The 17,175-nt window shown below is 49.3% G+C and overlaps 1 protein-coding gene across 1 annotated transcript in view; it reads right to left on the reverse strand.

Annotated features, from left to right (window-relative positions):
- TTI1 (TELO2 interacting protein 1) overlaps positions 1-17,175 on the reverse strand; it is a 292,570-nt gene that overhangs the window by 167,916 nt on the left and 107,479 nt on the right. The window contains exon 3 of the mRNA XM_086932235.1: positions 5,075-5,242. Within this exon, the coding sequence (XP_086788361.1) occupies positions 5,075-5,242 (168 nt within the window). The remainder of the gene's footprint in view (positions 1-5,074; positions 5,243-17,175) is intronic.

Here is a 17,175-nt window from a genome sequence, read left to right on the forward strand (position 1 = left end):
AGAGAGTGTCTAGTATAGAGTGTGTCGAAGAGAGTAGTGGCTGTAGTAGTGAGTGTGTAGTGAGTGTGTAGTAGAGTGTGTAGTAGAGAGTAGTGACTGTAGTAGAGAGTGTGTAGTAGTGTGTAGTAGAGAGTAGTGACTGTAGTAGAGTGTGTAGTACAGTGTGTAGTAGAGAGTAGTGACTGTAGTAGATAGTGTGTAGTAGAGAGTGTCTAGTATAGAGTGTGTCGAAGAGAGTAGTGGCTGTAGTAGTGAGTGTGTAGTGAGTGTGTAGTAGAGAGTAGTGACTGTAGTAGAGAGTGTGTAGTAGTGTGTAGTAGAGAGTAGTGACTGTAGTAGAGTGTGTAGTACAGTGTGTAGTAGAGAGTAGCGACTGTAGTAGAGAGTGTGTAGTAGAGAGTGTGTAGTAGAGTGTGTAGTAGAGAGTGTGTAGTAGAGTGTAGTAGAGAGTAGAGTGCGTAGCAGAGAGTAGTGACTGTAGTAGAGAGTGTGTAGCAGAATGTGTAGTAGAGAGTAGTGACTGTAGTAGGGAGTGTGTAGTAGAGAGTAGTGACTGTAGTAGAGAGTGTGTAGTAGAGAGTGTGTAGTAGAGAGTGTGCAGTGATTTGAGTTTTACATCAAATTAAAAACGGGAACGGAACAAACTCATCCTATACATTATTGTGGTAGGTGCTCACGCATATAGGGTTAAATGATGCGTTAGATGCCACAGGTCCCACCAACACGCTTCCTTTATGATAGGAGAATGCCCAACATCGCGGAGATTTGCTCTCTGCTCTTCCCGGATATTTGTATTTTCAAATGTATAATGTTATCCTGCTAAACGAAGACGATGCTCAAACTATAAAAGAAGAGGGTTTCACAGATATGTTAGTCCTTCCGGGCAAACGAAATGACCCAAAGAAAGATCAAGTGACAGTTTAGAGCTCCAAGTGAGTCTTAATAAAATCAGTGTCTGGAACGCATAGCATCAAAAAACGAGCGGGGCATCAAACTGCAGTGTCATTCAATCAAAGCTTCAAGGCTTCTGAGCGCTAGCCGAGAATTATTTTTTGTGAAGCACTAATCACTGTGGAAGGTGCCCCTGCTATCCCAGATGTGAGAAGTCAGTCTGATATGAAAATAAGCAGTATTTGGAATGAATGTATTTGGCAGGGGGAAGGTGGGGCGGCGCAAGACCATACTGACGAGTGAACAGGAGCCATTTTGTACCGAGTGATTCTGCCTGTGTGCATGTAGACAAACCAGGCAGCAGCATGAGCATGTGATTCGGTAAAATAACAAGCATTTACAATGCAATGGTTTTGCCTTTGTTAAAGTTAGAGCTATTGGCATTGCTCTTGACACTCTGAAGCTCCACTCTGCATTCTGAAGCTCCACTCTGCACTCTAAAGCTCCACTCTGCACTCTAAAGCTCCACTCTGCACTCTGAAGCTCCACTCTGAAGCTCCACTCTGCACTCTGAAGCTCCACTCTGCACTCTGAAGCTCCACTCTGAATCTGCACTCTGAATCTGCACTCTGAAGCTCCACTCTGAAGCTCCACTCTGCACTCTGAAGCTCCGCTCTGAAGCTCCGCTCTGAAGCTCCACTCTGAAGCTCCACTCTGAAGCTCCACTCTGAAGCTCCACTCTGCACTCTGAAGCTCCACTCTGAAGCTCCACTCTGCACTCTGAAGCTCCACTCTGCACTCTGAAGCTCCACTCTGAATCTGCACTCTGAATCTGCACTCTGAAGCTCCACTCTGAAGCTCCACTCTGAAGCTCCACTCTGCACTCTGAAGCTCCGCTCTGAAGCTCCGCTCTGAAGCTCCACTCTGAAGCTCCACTCTGAAGCTCCACTCTGAAGCTCCACTCTGAAGCTCCACTCTGCACTCTGAAGCTCCACTCTGAAGCTCCACTCTGCACTCTGAAGCTCCACTCTGAAGCTCCACTCTGCACTCTGAAGCTCCACTCTGAATCTGCACTCTGAATCTGCACTCTGAAGCTCCACTCTGAAGCTCCACTCTGAAGCTCCACTCTGCACTCTGAAGCTCCACTCTGAAGCTCCACTCTGCACTCTGAAGCTCCGCTCTGAAGCTCCACTCTGAAGCTCCACTCTGAAGCTCCACTCTGCACTCTGAAGCTCCACTCTGAAGCTCCACTCTGAAGCTCCACTCTGAAGCTCCACTCTGAAGCTCCACTCTGAAGCTCCACTCTGAAGCTCCACTCTGAAGCTCCACTCTGAAGCTGCACTCTGAAGCTGCACTCTGAAGCTCCACTCTGAAGCTCCACTCTGAAGCTCCACTCTGAAGCTCCACTCTGCACTCTGAAGCTCCACTCTGAAGCTCCACTCTGAAGCTCCACTCTGCACTCTGAAGCTCCACTCTGAAGCTCCACTCTGAAGCTCCACTCTGAAGCTCCACTCTGAAGCTCTACTCTGCACTCTGAAGCTCCACTCTGAAGCTCCACTCTGCACTCTGAAGCTCCACTCTGAAGCTCCACTCTGAAGCTGCACTCTGAAGCTCCACTCGGAAGCTCCACTCGGAAGCTCCACTCGGAAGCTCCACTCGGAAGCTCCACTCTGCACTCTGAAGCTCCACTCTGAAGCTCCACTCTGAAGCTCCACTCTGAAGCTCCACTCTGCACTCTGAAGCTCCACTCTGAAGCTCCACTCTGAAGCTCCACTCTGAAGCTCCACTCTGCACTCTGAAGCTCCACTCTGAAGCTCCACTCTGAAGCTCCACTCTGCACTCTGAAGCTCCACTCTGAAGCTCCACTCTGAAGCTCCACTCTGAAGCTCTACTCTGCACTCTGAAGCTCCACTCTGAAGCTCCACTCTGAAGCTCTACTCTGAAGCTCTACTCTGCACTCTGAAGCTCCACTCTGAAGCTCCACTCTGAAGCTCCACTCTGAAGCTCCACTCTGAAGCTCCACTCTGAAGCTCCACTCTGAAGCTCCACTCTGAAGCTCCACTCTGCACTCTGAAGCTCCACTCTGAAGCTCCACTCTGAAGCTCCACTCTGAAGCTCCACTCTGAAGCTCCACTCTGAAGCTCCACTCTGAAGCTCTACTCTGAAGCTCCACTCTGAAGCTCTACTCTGAAGCTCCACTCTGAAGCTCCACTCTGCACTCTGAAGCTCCACTCTGAAGCTCCACTCTGAATCTGCACTCTGAAGCTCCACTCGGAAGCTCCACTCTGCACTCTGAAGCTCCACTCTGCACTCTGAAGCTCCATTCTGAAGCTCCACTCTGCACTCTGAAGCTCCACTCTGCACTCTGAAGCTCCACTCTGAAGCTCCACTCTGAAGCTCCACTCTGAAGCTCCACTCTGCACTCTGAAGCTCCACTCTGAAGCTCCACTCTGAAGCTCCACTCTGAAGCTCCACTCTGCACTCTGAAGCTCCACTCTGCACTCTGAAGCTCCACTCTGCACTCTGAAGCTCCACTCTGAAGCTCCACTCTGAAGCTCCACTCTGCACTCTGAAGCTCCACTCTGAAGCTCCACTCTGAAGCTCCACTCTGCACTCTGAAGCTCCACTCTGCACTCTGAAGCTCCACTCTGAAGCTCCACTCTGCACTCTGAAGCTCCACTCTGAAGCTCCACTCTGAAGCTCCACTCTGAAGCTCCACTCTGAAGCTCCACTCTGAAGCTCCACTCTGCACTCTGAAGCTCCACTCTGAAGCTCCACTCTGCACTCTGAAGCTCCACTCTGAAGCTCCACTCTGAAGCTCCACTCTGCACTCTGAACGGTCAGACTCCAAAAATCGGCCCTAATCACAATAGTATTATTTCACCTGCGTGAATATAAGTCTTTGAAATTCTGGCCAGTGGTAATACACACAAGTATTATAAAATTGTTGTTCCAAAGAGCATTAAATAGAAATAAAACAAGTACCAGACCCATTGACGCCTGCACCTTAAAAGCGAAACTGACTGAAGCAAGCGCCCGGGCCACGTTGAAAAAAAAAGCCACACACATTAGATGCAGTCAAGGCGCGCTCACGAACTCAGAAGGCACTCCACATGAACAACTACCAGACACATTGACGCCTGCACTTTGAAATGAAACAAAGTGAAACTGACTAAAGGAAGCGCACGGCCCATTAGATGCAGTCAAGGCGCGCTCACGAGGTCAAATCTCCAAAGGAGAAGCTCGTGACAGCCTGACTACAGCAGAAAAAGCTCGTAACAGTCTGATGTCCACAATATTCCCAGAAAAGTGGCAACATAAGTTGTCTCGCATAGACAGCAAAAGCTTCGCTTTTGCTTTCGTCTAGGCGAGACCTAAAAATGCATTGTCCTGCACATACATACCTTCTTAAAAAAGCATTGACAAAACCGACAAATCTGTCTTTTGTAAACTGGTGTGATGGTTAAGCTGTTTTTTGTAAGCATATGCCCCAAAAATAAAATTAGAAATAAAAATGATCGGCAGTCTTTTGCTTGCAATACTAATCAGCAAATTTACTACTCAATTAACTATCACATACAGTTTAATAGAACAGAATGCCGGATTCCAGAAGGCAGGTGTACTTTGGAAAGTCATAGATTTTCTTTTTAATTTAAATGCATATCACAGACATTTTTTTACTGGTGCAAAAAAGGTCCTATTGGCTCTGAAAAGCTAGAACCGGGAGACATGATTTTAATTACAAAAATAAAGGATAGAGAAAGGTAACAAAACAGTTGCAAAGTACAGTACTGGCCCACCTGCTCTGGCACTATGATGGGCTTACTTCTAGGTGAATGGGCACCAGTGATCAGGTCAAATGTGAATTACTTTGGGAGAGAGCCAATGGCTGAAGTGGGCTGATCCACTGACATGCTGTATGCCATGGTGGGCGGCAGCAACATTTGAATAACAGTTTAACAAACAAATGGACGAAGAAGGGTGACCCAAATAGCTTTGAAGTATGTATATATGTATTTTTAATACATTGCTTTTTTATTACATTGGGCTGACAAGCAATTAAAGCGATCTCTAGATCACACAAAAAATAACAAGGAATTGAGGGCTTTAAACAGTGGCATATTTATCGCAGAGGAGGGGCTCCAGGGAACTAAATAGGCACCATAAGAGAAACAACACTTACCATCTTCGTCGATGTCCTGGATATTACCATCTGCTCGTTGCTTTTGCTTCACGTAGTTGAAGAAAAATTGTTCAATCTCTTCCCTTTGGCAGCTCTGTGTTGAACCTTTCTCTTTGTCATCCGGCTGCTGAAGGACAGGAATTTTCTGCACTGGTGGGAACCACTTGACTTAAAGGAATGGTAGAAAAAGCCATGTGTCATAATACACACAGGTTTAATTTCTTAATAAAACAAGCATTAGAAATGCAATAGGTCTCGCAGCATTAGAGTTAGTGCTTTTAGAATTGTTTATGGGTTTTTTTGTAAATCTTTAGCATGAGGGTGAGTGAGGGTGAGGGGTTGAGGGTGAGTGAGGGTGAGGCGGAGGGGTTGAGGGTGAGTGAGGGTGAGTGAGGGGTTGAGGGTGAGTGAGGGTGAGGGGTTGAGGGTGGGTGAGGGGTTGAGGGTGAGTGAGGGTGAGTGTGAGTGAGGGTGAGTGAGGGTGGGTGAGTGTGAGTGAGGGTGAGTGCGGGTGAGTGTGGGTGAGGGTGAGGGATTGAGGGTGAGGGGTTGAGGGTGAGTGAGGGTGAGGGGTTGAGGGTGAGGTGTTGAGGGTGAGTGAGGGTGAGGGGTTGAGGGTGAGTGAGGGTGAGGGGTTGAGGGTGAGTGAGGATGAGGGGTTGAGGGTGGGTGAGGGTGAGTGAGGGTGAGTGTGAGTGAGGGTGAGTGAGGGTGAGGGTGGGTGAGGGTGAGTGAAGGTGGGTGAGGGTGAGGGGTTGAGGGTGATTGAGGGTGAGGCGTTGAGGGTGAGTGAGGGTGAGGGGTTGAGGGTGAGGGGTTGAGGGTGAGTGAGGGTGAGGGGTTGAGGGTGAGTGAGGATGAGTGAGAGTGAGGGTGAGGGGTTGAGGGTGAGTGAGGATGAGTGAGAGTGAGGGTGAGTGAGGGGTTGAGGGTGAGTGAGGGGTTGAGGGTGAGTGAGAGTGAGGGTGAGTGAGAGTGAGGGTGAGTGAGAGTGAGAGTGAGAGTGAGAGTGAGAGTGAGAGTGAGAGTGAGAGTGAGAGTGAGAGTGAGTGAGAGTGAGTGAGAGTGAGTGAGTGAGAGTGAGTGAGTGAGAGTGAGTGAGTGAGAGTGAGTGAGTGAGAGTGAGTGAGGGTGGGTGAGGGTGAGTGAGGGTGAGGGTGAGGGTGAGTGAGGGTGAGTGAGGGTGAGGGTGAGTGAGAGTGAGGGTGAGGGTGGGTGAGGGTGAGGGTGGGTGAGGGTGAGGGTGAGTGAGGGTGAGTGAGAGTGAGTGAGAGTGAGTGAGGGTGGGTGAGGGTGAGGGTGAGTGAGAGTGAGGGTGAGGGTGGGTGAGGGTGAGGGTGGGTGAGGGTGAGGGTGAGTGAGGGTGAGTGAGGGTGAGTGAGGGTGAGTGAGGGTGGGTGAGGGTGGGTGAGGGTGAGTGAGGGTGAGTGAGGGTGAGTGAGGGTGAGTGAGGGTGAGTGAGGGTGAGTGAGGGTGAGTGAGGGTGAGTGAGGGTGAGTGAGGGTGAGTGAGGGTGAGTGAGGGTGAGGGTGAGGGTGAGGGTGGGTGAGTGAGGGTGGGTGAGTGAGGGTGAGGCGTTGAGGGTGAGGTGTTGAGGGTGAGGTGTTGAGGGTGAGGTGTTGAGGGTGAGGTGTTGAGGGTGAGGTGTTGAGGGTGAGGTGTTGAGGGTGAGGTGTTGAGGGTGAGGTGTTGAGGGTGAGTGAGGGTGAGGGTGAGTGAGGGTGAGGGTGAGTGAGGCGTTGAGGGTGAGGCGTTGAGGGTGAGGCGTTGAGGGTGAGGCGTTGAGGGTGAGGCGTTGAGGGTGAGGCGTTGAGGGTGAGGCGTTGAGGGTGAGGCGTTGAGGGTGAGGCATTGAGGGTGAGGCGTTGAGGGTGAGTGAGAGTGAGGGTGAGGGTGAGAGTGAGGGTGTGTGAGAGTGAGGGTGAGTGAGAGTGAGGGTGAGGGTGAGGGTGAGTGAGGGTGAGGCGTTGAGGGTGGGCAGAGAGAGTGAGGGGGCGGATGCATATTGTAGTGTGCTCGCTAGGAGTGGGCAGGATGCCACAATGTAGTCATTGCTAGGTGCGAGTATCAGGGAAGTGGATGAAGGGGCATGAGCTAGAATGTCAATGCAGTGGGGTGTGTGGGTGAGATTGTCCTAAGTGCATGGGTGTTCATGCTAGGGGTGTGTGGGTGTTATGTGGGCGGCAGTGGTTATTTGGGCAGGTGCCAGCAGTATGAGTATACGTTTTGTGGATTTAGTAGCAAGGATATGTGTGGTTGGTAGGTTGCAGGGAGATGAATGCTGGGCGTGAGTGCCGGGGGGGGGGGGGGGGGGGGTCGGTGTTAGTGCTGTGATTGTAGGGTCTGAATGTAGGTGTGCATGTGGCCGACAGTCATGGCTTAGGGTGTCGAAGGGAGAGCGTCAGGCCGCGTGGGAGCCAGGGCTCGCCTCTTCTGGGAAGGGCAGGCAGAAGCACACACTGCTGGTGTCTCTCCAGAGCCGCAGGAGCGGCCCGCCCTGAGCCATCAGACTGGAATCTCCCCCTGGAGCCAGCGGGGCTGGGCTGCTCCCAGGTACGGAAGGAGGTCAGGCACCAGCAGGGCCTGCGAGCCAGCTGCAGAGAGAGACATCTGAGCCAGGGCGGGATGTGAGGCTGAAACCGCAGTAGAAACAGATACACAACGAAAAGGAAGGGAGGGGGCAGAGAGGGAGGATGACACCACACAGGGAAACAAACAATAGCGAGAGAGGGGAAAAAGACCGGGAGAGGAAGCATCTCAGAGGAGAGAGTGACATGCGATGAGGGGGACAGTGGCTTCCCATGAAGAGAAACGCATATACAACAGAGAGAAAGTGACAGAGATGAAGGGAATGGGAAAAATGCCCAGCAGGGGCCTATTTAAAAGTATTCTCTCAGGGATAAAAGAAAGCCGATGAGGAAGGGGGGTGTTTGGATTGAAGGAGCGATAGGAGGGGAGGAAGGATTCAAGAGTGAAAAAAATGCGACACGGAGGGAAGGGGAGGGGGCGGAGCGGGGAGGGGGCGGAGAGGGGAGAGGTGCGACACGGAAGAGAGGGGAGGGGGAGGAGAAATGAGCAAGGATATGTGTGGTTGGTAGGTTGCAGGGAGATGAATGCTGGGCGTGAGTGCCGGGGGGGGGGGGGGGGAGGGGCAGAGGGGTCGGTGTTAGTGCTGTGATTGTAGGGTCTGAATGTAGGTGTGCATGTGGCCGACAGTCATGGCTTAGGGTGTCGAAGGGAGAGCGTCAGGCCGCGTGGGAGCCAGGGCTCGCCTCTTCTGGGAAGGGCAGGCAGAAGCACACACTGCTGGTGTCTCTCCAGAGCCGCAGGAGCGGCCCGCCCTGAGCCATCAGACTGGAATCTCCCCCTGGAGCCAGCGGGGCTGGGCTGCTCCCAGGCACGGAAGGAGGTCAGGCACCAGCAGGGCCTGCGAGCCAGCTGCAGAGAGAGACATCTGAGCCGGAGATGTGAGCTGAGGTGTTAGTCCTTTATCAAAGGGAAATAGAGCGTGTTAGGCCTACGTTGAGGAAGCTACCTGTCTCTTTACAGGAAATTGGGCTTGTTTAGTGTACGGCTAAGGACGCTTTGCCGTAAACAGAAGTATCTAGGCAACGTCTCTCAGATCGGGTCAGTTACGGTGACAGTTGCCGATCGGGGAACAGTTACGGGTATTTTTAGAAAGCGGAAAGTATCAAAGAAGTAGAGTTAAATAAAGGAAAACATTTAAGAATTAAGTTGAAAGATTAGGGAATCAAAATACTAGACGGACGGACGGAAGAGAGGGGAGGGGGGAGGAGAAATGCGACACGGAGGGAAGGGGAGGGGGCGGAGCGGGGAGGGGGCGGAGAGGGGAGAGGTGCGACACGGCGTTAGACGGAAGGAAGAGAGGGGAGGGGGAGGAGATAGAGAAATGCGACACGGCGGGAGGGGGCGGAGCGGGGGAGAGGGTGTGTGTGTGTTGTTAGGAGACGGACGTGCACGCGCACGCGCTTTTAAGGTCAATGCGCATGCGCATAAGCTCAATGCGCATGCGCATTGACCTTAAAAGTCACGGGCACTGCAAGGAATCGCCACGATTCCTTGCAGTGTGGATAAAGTGTGGATAACTCGCAATAGTCTCGCTTGCTCGATGCGCATGCGCATCGACAGGCGAGACCTAAAAAGAATTGCACTTCATACAATAGCATACAAGATAAGACTGGCGACAGTGTTAAAAACACCAAGTATGCCCATTACATTACACTTACTTTAGCTCAGCCTTTTTAGGTCGAGCGGGGGCAATGCATGCGCTGCTCTGCAAGGCATGCTGAAGTCAGGTAGGGACTTGAAAATCCGCCCACGCTCCGCCCATATTTTTCATTGGCTTGTGCCATTGTCCACTGTAAACTTTGGCTGTTCATTGGTCAATAGGCTTGGTAGTCCCTCCTTAGTACCGCCTTGTCTTATTTTGTAGCCTCCTATTGAAGGACTGGGTTCTTTGGACCCAGCGGTGCCAGGGCACAACACCTGAAACCTTCGTGGGTAACCTGCTCCGGCGTACAAGTCACAGAGACACGGGACACTTCCTTCGGCGTCAAAGAGTCAAGGTTTATTTACTGCAGGGAACACAGAAGTCACAGGAAGTACATCGAGTGTAGTTCGGGGAGACTGCTTCAAATTGTATTTGTGGATCGCTCCTTTTATACAGTTTTTACCCATAGGATAACATGATACACAATAGTTTACAACCTGGTTCCCACAAGTCGCTCTCAGAGGGGTCGCTTAGATCACTTTGAAACACACAAGATCCGGAACATAAGTGCGGAAACATTTGGCGGTTCCCAACTGTAAAAACCCATCTTCCCACCATTAGCAAATTCCAATCAGCAGTAAAGTAGATCGAAATAGGAACGAAGACAGGTGCAGAGGAAGACGGAGACAGTAGGGAGATCGGAAAGGGTGTAAAAGGGGAGTGTCGAGAAGCACGAGATACAGGCATCAAAGGGACGTGCCTAATGAGATGCACGACTGAGACAATAAGCCCGTGCGGCAAGATGAGCCTCGAGCGGCGCCATCTGCCTTACAGTAGCATCCCCCTCGTCATAAAGACACTTACAAAGAACATGCGTCTTCCGCCATATCTTGGGAGTCCCAGGGTCGCGAAGCGGACAGCGTCCGTTCGCTGGCTACTTGAGGGCAAGAGACAAAATGGATGCCGTATCTAAGATGGAACCCGTGGGTACAGATGACAAACCCACATAACAAACGAACGGTTTAAGTTAGCACAGCGAAACTGCGCACACTTACAAAACTCGTCATTTGCGGTTCATAGATACTAGACTCGACCATATTCGTGCGAGTTAAAAACACCACTTACAATTGTCACGGAACCTCAGACGCTCCTTTTGCCCTCATGTAGGCAAGCACTAGTCGGAATCATACTCGATATTCATCAGACCATCAAGATGTCGTTGTAGCATAGCTCTGTCCAACCGAGTCCCCTTGGTAACAGATGGTTGTCTCATACACGTTGTAGCACAGAGGCCACATAAGGCAGGACCACACTGCACACAAAGGCAACACGTGAACAGGAACACTACCACAACCCCGATGATCGTCAGAATCTTCCAACCCCAAGTCGACACCAGGCCCCAAAACCAACCAAGTAGCGTCCAATCCCCTACATCCACGTGTATGGATTCGGAGATCTTGTGCAACTTCGAGATGGCTTGATAGACAGTAGGAGCATTATCTGGAATGAAAATGCAACAGCTCGAATGGATCACTTTACATACCCCACCGCGATCTGCTAAGACAACATCTAAAACCATACGGTTTTGTAATGTCATAAGTCTCTCCGCCTGAAGTTCTGTGGTGATATTACCAAGGGCACTGGCAGTAATGTTAGCTGTCGATTCTACCACTCGAGTCAAATGTCTCAGGTTCCTACTATTAACCATAGGTCCCCAAAACGGGAGGAAACCCTTGAAAAAGTCTCCTGCCTCTTGACCGGCAGTATCCTCTTCGCTAATTACGCCTCGTACAACTCTAGTCTTATGATAATCGGCATCTACAGTAAACGTCGGAGGCAACAGATTTGCAACAAAACATGAGCCCATGAAGTCTGCGGGCAACCATGTGTATGCACGATCATGACAGATAAAGTATGTACCCTTGGCAGCCAGAAACACAGGGGACGGGGACATTGGCAAAACGTAACTTTCAGTGCAAGCACTTACTCCAAGTGAGGCTTGCGAGCCACGACCCACAAGACAAAGATTACCAGTGTGGGGTACGACCCATATTGGAAGCGAGCTTTTAAGCTGCTTTTCATTACTGAACATACTATATTCCCCTCTACTTAGGACCCTATAGGCTTGTACCTCTTCTTTAGGGATGAGAAAAGCATCATGGATCTCATCTTCCATGTCCGCTATTGCCATCGATAGCACCCACTGATACGAGGTAGGACCAGCGTTGGGGGAACGTTGTTCTGGAGTGGGGTGGAAACCCAGTGCGCTTCGAAGCATTGTTTGGAATGCTCGAGCTGACCCTTGGGAACTATACGGTAACACCAGATATGGAATTCCCTTACCCGTAGTATGTGGCATCAACCCACACACCCAACAATTAGTAGTGTTAACCACTAACTGATGCTGATGGAGGAGCTGGATAAAGGAATTGTTGCGGAATTCTACACGTCTAGCCTGTTCGTGTTCTGGTAACATATGAAAGGAATGAGGAGAAGCAGTAGAAGTAATGTTAGGGTAAGGAGTAGGAGTAGGGGTAGGAAGTAAGAAGTAAGACATAGTGTAATACACCCCACCCGCCAAAAATGCAGAAGCAGTTAAAAACAAAACAAACAACTGGGATACAAAACATTTCGTACGACTAAGTTTCTGCAGCTTGACTCTATATGCCTGAGCTCCTTCCAAATCATTCAGCTTCGAAAATGCCATTTCCCTACGACCGTCCGCAACGTTTCTTGACGCACTTCGTTCTGTGCAGCAATAGTCAATCCCCAGGAGTTCCTAGGAACCGACGGTCTTTAACCTAGTGTCAAGACCTACTGTCCAGAAGGAAGTACGCGCGCGGCCCTACGGCCCTCAATACACAATATGTATATATTAGCACAATATTTCTCAGCTGTGGAAGAAAAAGATACAAGGAAGAAGCTTGATATATATATATATACAAAACAATTTTCAATGATACGAATGTTCAAAGTTGATCATGGGAAACGAAGATATTGCAGTTATCAATTTCAGCAAAGCAAGCAAATTTTTATTTGTCCTTAGTGTGAGATCGCAAAGAATATCGATGTTTCCCGGGACGTGTCTGCACGTCGAACAAAGGATCTGTCGAAGAGACAGCGTCCTGCTGATCAGTTCGTTGGTCTGGTCTTGAGTCTCTTGCTGACAAATGTTCAACAGTGGCTTTCTGCTGCGCTGAGGGTTCTCCAACAAGCTGTGCGTCGCTAAAAGGTACAAACGCCGGCAATGTTTCTGTTTCTGTTGACGCAATGCCTTTCCTTACCCACGGGTCTGCCGACAAAGGAATAGGGACTCGCTTACAATGGGTAGCATGTACCCAATTTTTCCGCCCCTCAAGACGAACGGCAGTCCTCGTGGCCAGGAGCACCTGGTAAGGTCCGGTGAAGCGAGGGTCCAGATTGTTTTTTCGTGAAAAATTTCGGGTAACCACCCAATCTCCGGGCTGGAGCTGGTGGCCTGGACCCTCCGTCTGCGTCGGCAAGGCGTCGTAAACCTGTTGATGAATTAACCTCAGTTTAGCAGTCAAGTCATGTAAGTAATCAATCAACATCGGAAACTCAAGATCAGAGAATATTCCTGGCCTAGGAACCCCCCACACATTCGCAGGACGGCCGAACACTATTTCATAGGGACTGAGCCCTATTCGGGAGTGTACAGTCGCCCTAGTTGACAGTAATGCTAGAGGCAAAGCATCAGGCCACGAAAGTCCAGTCGTAGCTTGAATCTTCGCTAATTTTAGTTTAAGGGTGCCATTGTACCCTTCAACCAATCCAGCTGACTGGGGATGATTGGCGCTATGGAATTTCTGATTTATTCCAAGGCCCTTACACACACTCTTCATCACACTTCCAACAAACTCACTTCCGTTATCTGACCACACGACTCTAGGCATTCCATACCGAGGAAAGTATTCCCTCAGTAGGATTTTCGCAGTAGACAAAGCAGTATTGTCTTTGAGGGGATAGGCCTCGATCCATCGGGAGAATGCGCAAACCACAACCAAAACGTATTTCAGGTTATTGCATCGCTCCATATGGATGAAGTCCAATTGGATCACCTCAAAGGGATACAAAGGAGGAGCAAAACTGCCAGGGGGAGTTGGGGTTCCTTTGCCAGGATTGTACATTATACACACCATACAATTCTTCACCAAACGTTCAGCACACTTAGTAATTCCATCATTCTTCCACACATCAGCCAACAACTTGCAAATACCTTTCGCGCTAATATGTGCTAACCCATGTGCCATTTGCACAACGGCCAGTACATACGCATCAGGCAACATCCATCTTTTCTGATCTGACAAATCAATCCAGCAACCATTCACATCCAACCTTCCCGTACTTTCTTTCCACTTCATCTTTTCAGTGTCGGTGGCCTCATTCTGTATTGCTTTCACACTCTCTATGGTATTTTCACACACACTTGATTCTGTAGGCCACCTAACCGAATTCGTCACATACATTCGAGTGCTAAGGTTCCGGGCAGTCTCCTTAGCAATCTCATCTGCAAACGCATTACCACGACCAACATCATCCGTCACTTTACGATGCGCACTACATTTAACAATTGCAACTTGAGCAGGCAAAGTCAATGCATCCAAAAGATCGTTCACAAGCTGGCCATGCTGTATTTTCGTGCCATGTGACGTCAAGAAACCACGTTCTCGCCACAATCGTCCGAAACTATGCGCTACACCGAAAGCATACTGACTATCGGTGTACACATTCACACGTTTACCTTTTGCTAATACACATGCTCTAGTAAGAGCGATCAGCTCTGCAGCTTGGGCAGAATTCTGATTCAATCTCGCAGTCTCAACAACAGTATTCAATGTCACCACAGCATAAGCAGTAGTCACATCACCATTCGGCAATTTAAAACATGACCCATCCACATACAGGATGCCATCCGGGTCTTCCAATGGGGTGTTTTTAAGGTCCACACGACCTTTTGTTTCCTCCTCTGTCCGCAAGTAACAGTCATGTTCTGTTACTGCATCTGACTCTGCACTAATTGGTAACAAAGTTGCCGGATTTAGGACATTACAACGTTTTATTTGAATGTGGCTTGCCAAGAGCGTCAATTCGTACCCAGATAACCTCGCACTCGTCAAGTGCTGAGTTTTCGTACGGTTCAAAAGAGTATCGACTGCATGCGGAACCATCACCGTAAGCATATTATCCATGACCAATCCTGCTGATTGTCGGATGGAGACCGCAGCTGCCGCAGTTGCTTTCAAACAACTCGGCAATGCTCTAGCTACTGGGTCTAAGGTCGAGGAAAAATATGCACATGGACGTTGCTTACCACCAAAAGGTTGCGTTAAGACGCTTAAAGCACAACCTTCCCTCTCGTGAACATATAACGTGAACGGTTTACTGTAATCAGGGGTACCTAACACAGGAGCCGAACACAATGAATCACGTAATTCAGAAAAACTTTTCTGACATTCTTCCGTCCATGGTAAAGGAGTCGAAACATCCTTGCACGTAAGAGCCACCAATGGTTTCGCTAGCAATGAAAAATTAGGAATCCACTGCCTGCAGTACGATGTGATACCTAGAAAGGCACGCACATCTCTTTGGGTTTGTGGCACAGCCATGCGCGCAATCGCTGCAATTCTCTCTGGGGTCAATCTCCTTCCCTCCTTTGACAATAAGTGACCTAGGTAGGTTACTTCTTGACAACAATATTGGAGTTTAGAAGGTGACACCTTGTGATTTAACTCACAGAGATGTTGCAGCAACGACACTGTAGCAATTTTGCAAATGTCCTGAGTATCAGCAGCCACCAATAAGTCGTCGACGTATTGGATTAAAGCCGCACCAACCGGCAACCTAAACGCATCTAGTTGACCCTTCAAAGCTTGACTGTAAATCGATGGACTTTCACAGTAGCCCTGAGGAGCGCGTTTGAACCGGAAGCTACGTCCACCAAGAGAGAAACCGAAAAGGTCCCTGCTCTCTTCGGCAATCGGGATGCTGAAAAACGCATTTTTCAAATCAATCACCGAAAACCATGAAGCTGTAGCTGGAATCAGAGTCAGTAGCGCCGTAATGTCAGGCACAACAGGGAATTGAGGAACCACAATTTTATTCACCTCCCGTAAATCGATAACAAAACGATAAACAGGCGGTTTGGTAGGATCAGTACGTTTAAGAATGGGCAGTACAGGACTATTGCACACGTTTCCCCGAGTTTCTTCAATGACATCTTTCTCGATCAAATCATAGATGATCGCTAACAAAGCTCGTTCACCATCAAGGGAGATACGATATTGGGGAATACGTGGCAATCGCACATTCGATTTCAACTGAACAACATAAGGGGAGATATCAAGTAGGCCCACGTCATTTGGACCCGTCGCCCACAAAGATGCAGGAAGAGAACTCAATTCCGGTGGAAGCTTATCGAGGGACAAGTACATGGGAGAGACTACCCTCTCTCCTAACGTAAGCTTTACACCCGCAGGAGAACAATACAAAGTCGCATACAAGCGTTTAAGCAAATCCAGACCCAAAAGATTTTCGCCACAACCAGTAGACAAAATCAATGGAGCTTCGAGCTCACGTGGCCCAATTTTAAGGGGCAAAGGGCGCGAAACTGGATTGCTAACGGGGGCGCCAGAGAATCCAACGGAAACATTTGTTAAGCCAGACAAAGGTGCGCCAGGGAGTTTCGAATGCATGATAGAACTTTTCGCTGCACCAGTGTCCAACAGAAAAGGCTCAACGACGCCCGATGTAGCAACTGCGACGTAAGGCCCTCTCTGATCAACCGGAACTGATACCACTCCCTCTCCTTGTCTTTGGCTGTCCTAGTAATTACTATCGTCAGGTCCCTGATCGACGTAATAATCGTCTACATTGTACTGCGCAGATCGTCCTTGCGATGATCCACGTTGATCGAAACAGTTATTAGAATTTGATGAATGGTCAGAGCGATCATTCTGAGCACCACGACCTCTACCACGTGATGCGTGCTGTGCACCACCACGACCTCCTCTAGACGAATTACCACCACTACGGTCATTTAAAGCAGGACAATTGAATTTAATGTGTCCCTCCTGTCTACAATAAGCACATTGATTGTACCCTAATGAAGACCTCTGAAAAGATGAATCATTACGCGGCTGCGATCGATTCGATTGCGACTGCGATCTATTCTGCTGAGGCGCATTCTGATTAGAACGCGGCGGATATGCTTGTTGTAACAACACTTTAGTTTTCAGCTCTTTCGTCTTTTTATCGGCACGGTCATTTTCCTCTTTTTCTCTATTTTCGTAATATTGTGCCGTAGCCAATATCTGAGCTGAGGTAGAAACGGCCCATGAACTTTCTGAATTTTTCAATTTATGGCTCAAGTCGGGCAATAAGTTCGATACGAATTTATCCACAAACAACCTCTGTCCACCCTCAGTACCCATATCCTGCCCACTATGATCGACGAATGTTTCCTCGAACCTCGTAAAGAAGTCTGAAACACTCTCATCTTTCTTCTGCTTACAGGCTGACAACTTGTCCCAATTTACCCTCATAGCTGGCATAAGCGTTTTCATTAATGTAATGATTCGCTGGGGAAGAAGTTCAATCAACTGATCGGGTTTAGTAGCAGCCACTTGTCCAGCGTCTGCCGCTGTAATGGCAGCCCAATCACCACCTAATTCATTCGCGTGATCTTGGTGACGAATCTTGGCCCATACCGGTTGCGGTACGACATTGCCAAACAACATGTCGATATCGGCCAGATTCATTATCGTAGCGTCTACGAGCTGCGATAATTCTTTGTAATACCCCGCAGGATTTTTGCGAGGATCAGGCAAAGTTTGTTTCACCTGAAGCACTT

This window comes from Lissotriton vulgaris, chromosome 7 (assembly GCF_964263255.1).
Source record: "Lissotriton vulgaris chromosome 7, aLisVul1.2, whole genome shotgun sequence".
Classification (NCBI taxonomy): Eukaryota; Metazoa; Chordata; class Amphibia; order Caudata; family Salamandridae; genus Lissotriton; species Lissotriton vulgaris.